This window comes from Hyperolius riggenbachi, chromosome 3 (genome assembly GCF_040937935.1).
Source record: "Hyperolius riggenbachi isolate aHypRig1 chromosome 3, aHypRig1.pri, whole genome shotgun sequence".
NCBI classification, from domain to species: Eukaryota; Metazoa; Chordata; class Amphibia; order Anura; family Hyperoliidae; genus Hyperolius; species Hyperolius riggenbachi.
In genome coordinates this window covers 17,947,003-17,949,017 of record NC_090648.1, presented here as the reverse complement: position 1 = coordinate 17,949,017, position 2,015 = coordinate 17,947,003, and the positions used below count along the sequence as shown (strand labels likewise).

The following is a 2,015-nucleotide window of genomic DNA, read 5'->3' as shown; positions in this document are numbered from 1 at the left end:
CCTGAAGAAGAAGTAGTAGTAGTAAGGAGGAAACCAAAATAACTGAAAAGTATTTTTATTAGCACTAAAAGGACAATGCGTTTTGCAGGTCTCTGTCCTCTTCCTCAGGTTTGTACAAAAACAATGCAGAAGAGTCTGGGGCCAGCAAATGCGACTGCTTCTCCCCACAGGCTCTGTTTGATGGTTGATGGCTATATGGTAGAGATTAATGCGGGTACACTACATTCAATTTCCTGTCAGTTAGACAGGTTGAGTCGATTATTTCTAACAGGTCCAATCCAATTTCGTTTTTCTGATCGATTTTCCGATCACTACTATAAAAAATCTTTCTGAAAAACAATAAGAAATCAGATCAGACCTGTTGAAAATAATCAATTTGACCCATCTATCTGACAGGAAATTGCATGGTGTGTACCAGGCAAAAATGATCAAGTAAAAAAGATTAGGGGCCCATTGTGGCAATGTAATGGTTCCAGATTGCATTCAGACTATGCAAATAGTACAACCTCACACCAGAATGCTTAAATGGTTATCACTTACTAAGACTACCAAAGTCAGTTCACAGATGAACTATGGTATGTCTACATCAGCAACATTTTTTCATTGCATGTGCAAGGGTCCTCTTCAGATCTTGGCTCCTCAGACCGTAGATAAGAGGATTCAACATTGGCGTCACTACAGAATAGAAAACAGAAGCCACTTTGTCCACTTTTTCAAAGGTGCCTGAATGAGAACGTAGATAAACAAAGAAAACAGATGTAATGAAGGTCGAAACACAGATGATATGTGAGGAGCAGGTACTAAAAGTTTTCCTTCTGCCCTTAGATGAGGTCATCCTTAAAATGGAAGAAATTATAAAACTGTACGAGAGACAAATCGTTGTGAGTGTGTATATTCCACAAGCAGCTACCAGGAATGTAGTTACCATATCGCAATGGAGGTTACTGGAGCAGGACAACTTGAGTAGAGGTGGGAAGTCACAGTAGAAATGATGAACAAGGTTTGGCCCACAAAATGTTAGAGTAAACACGCAACTGGTCTGCAGAATGGACTGTAAGAAACTGATGGAGTAAGAATAAAGCACCAAACCAAGACACCTCTTCTTGGTCATTATCAAGGTGTAGTGGAGAGGGTGGCAGATAGCCACATAGCGGTCATACGACATGGTCGAAAGAAGGATAGCTTCAGTGCTTGCCAGAGCACAAAAGGAGTAAAACTGGAGGGCACAACCAATAAACGAAATTGACTTTTGGGAGAAAAGGAAATCAACCAACATTTTTGGTGTGACAACAGAGGAGTACAAAATGTCCACCACAGAAAGACTACACAGGAAGTAGTACATCGGAGTGTGGAGACTGGGATAGGTATAAACAAGAGCCAACATGCCCAGATTTACAACTATGGTCATTGTGTAAATGAGTAAAAAGAATGTAAAGAGGAAGGGGACAAGTTCGTTGTCATCGGTCAATCCGGAAAACTCAAACATGGCTACCTGCGTCTTGTTTGTGAGATCCATCAATTTCTCTTTTCAGAATAATGAAACAAAACACCCTACAGTTTAAAATAATACATAGTTACCAAAGATTGTTATAAGGTTTGGGAAACTGTCATGCAAATGCTTATTTGAGAATTTCTCTGCAGATATCTAAACTCAATCACATCAGTGAGTCAACCATCTTGTTACAAGGTGTTTAAAACTAATAACTTTTAAAGGATAAAAAATTTTAAAAAGCATAAATGACAAATGTTGCATATCCAATCTAATGACAATTCACAGAGTTGTCCTTAAAGGGATTGTTCCATTATTCAACTCTATTGTACTATTTTGTATTGGGCAGTAGAGATGTTGCGAACATTTAATTTTCCGTTCGAGAACAGCAAATGTTCGTGAACAGGCGAATCTGGCGAACTGCCATAGACTTCATTGGGCAGGTGAATTTTAAAACCTACAAAGACTTTTTCTGGCCACAAAAGTGATGGAAAAGTTGTTTCAAGGGGTCTAACACCTGAACAGG

The 2,015-nt window shown here is 39.1% G+C and overlaps 1 protein-coding gene across 1 annotated transcript; it reads right to left on the bottom strand.

Moving 5' to 3' along the window:
• Positions 1-586: 586 nt before the first annotated feature.
• LOC137561849 (olfactory receptor 5F1-like) lies at positions 587-1,516 on the bottom strand. The gene has a single exon (XM_068273204.1). It carries the CDS (start codon positions 1,514-1,516, stop codon positions 587-589), a length of 930 nt encoding a protein of 309 aa, XP_068129305.1.
• Positions 1,517-2,015: the final 499 nt, after the last annotated feature.

Excerpts from the sequence above, each read along its gene's own strand:
- LOC137561849 (XM_068273204.1), bottom strand. The coding sequence starts at position 1,516 with ATGGATCTCACAAACAAGACGCAGGTAGCCATGTTTGAGTTTTCCGGA.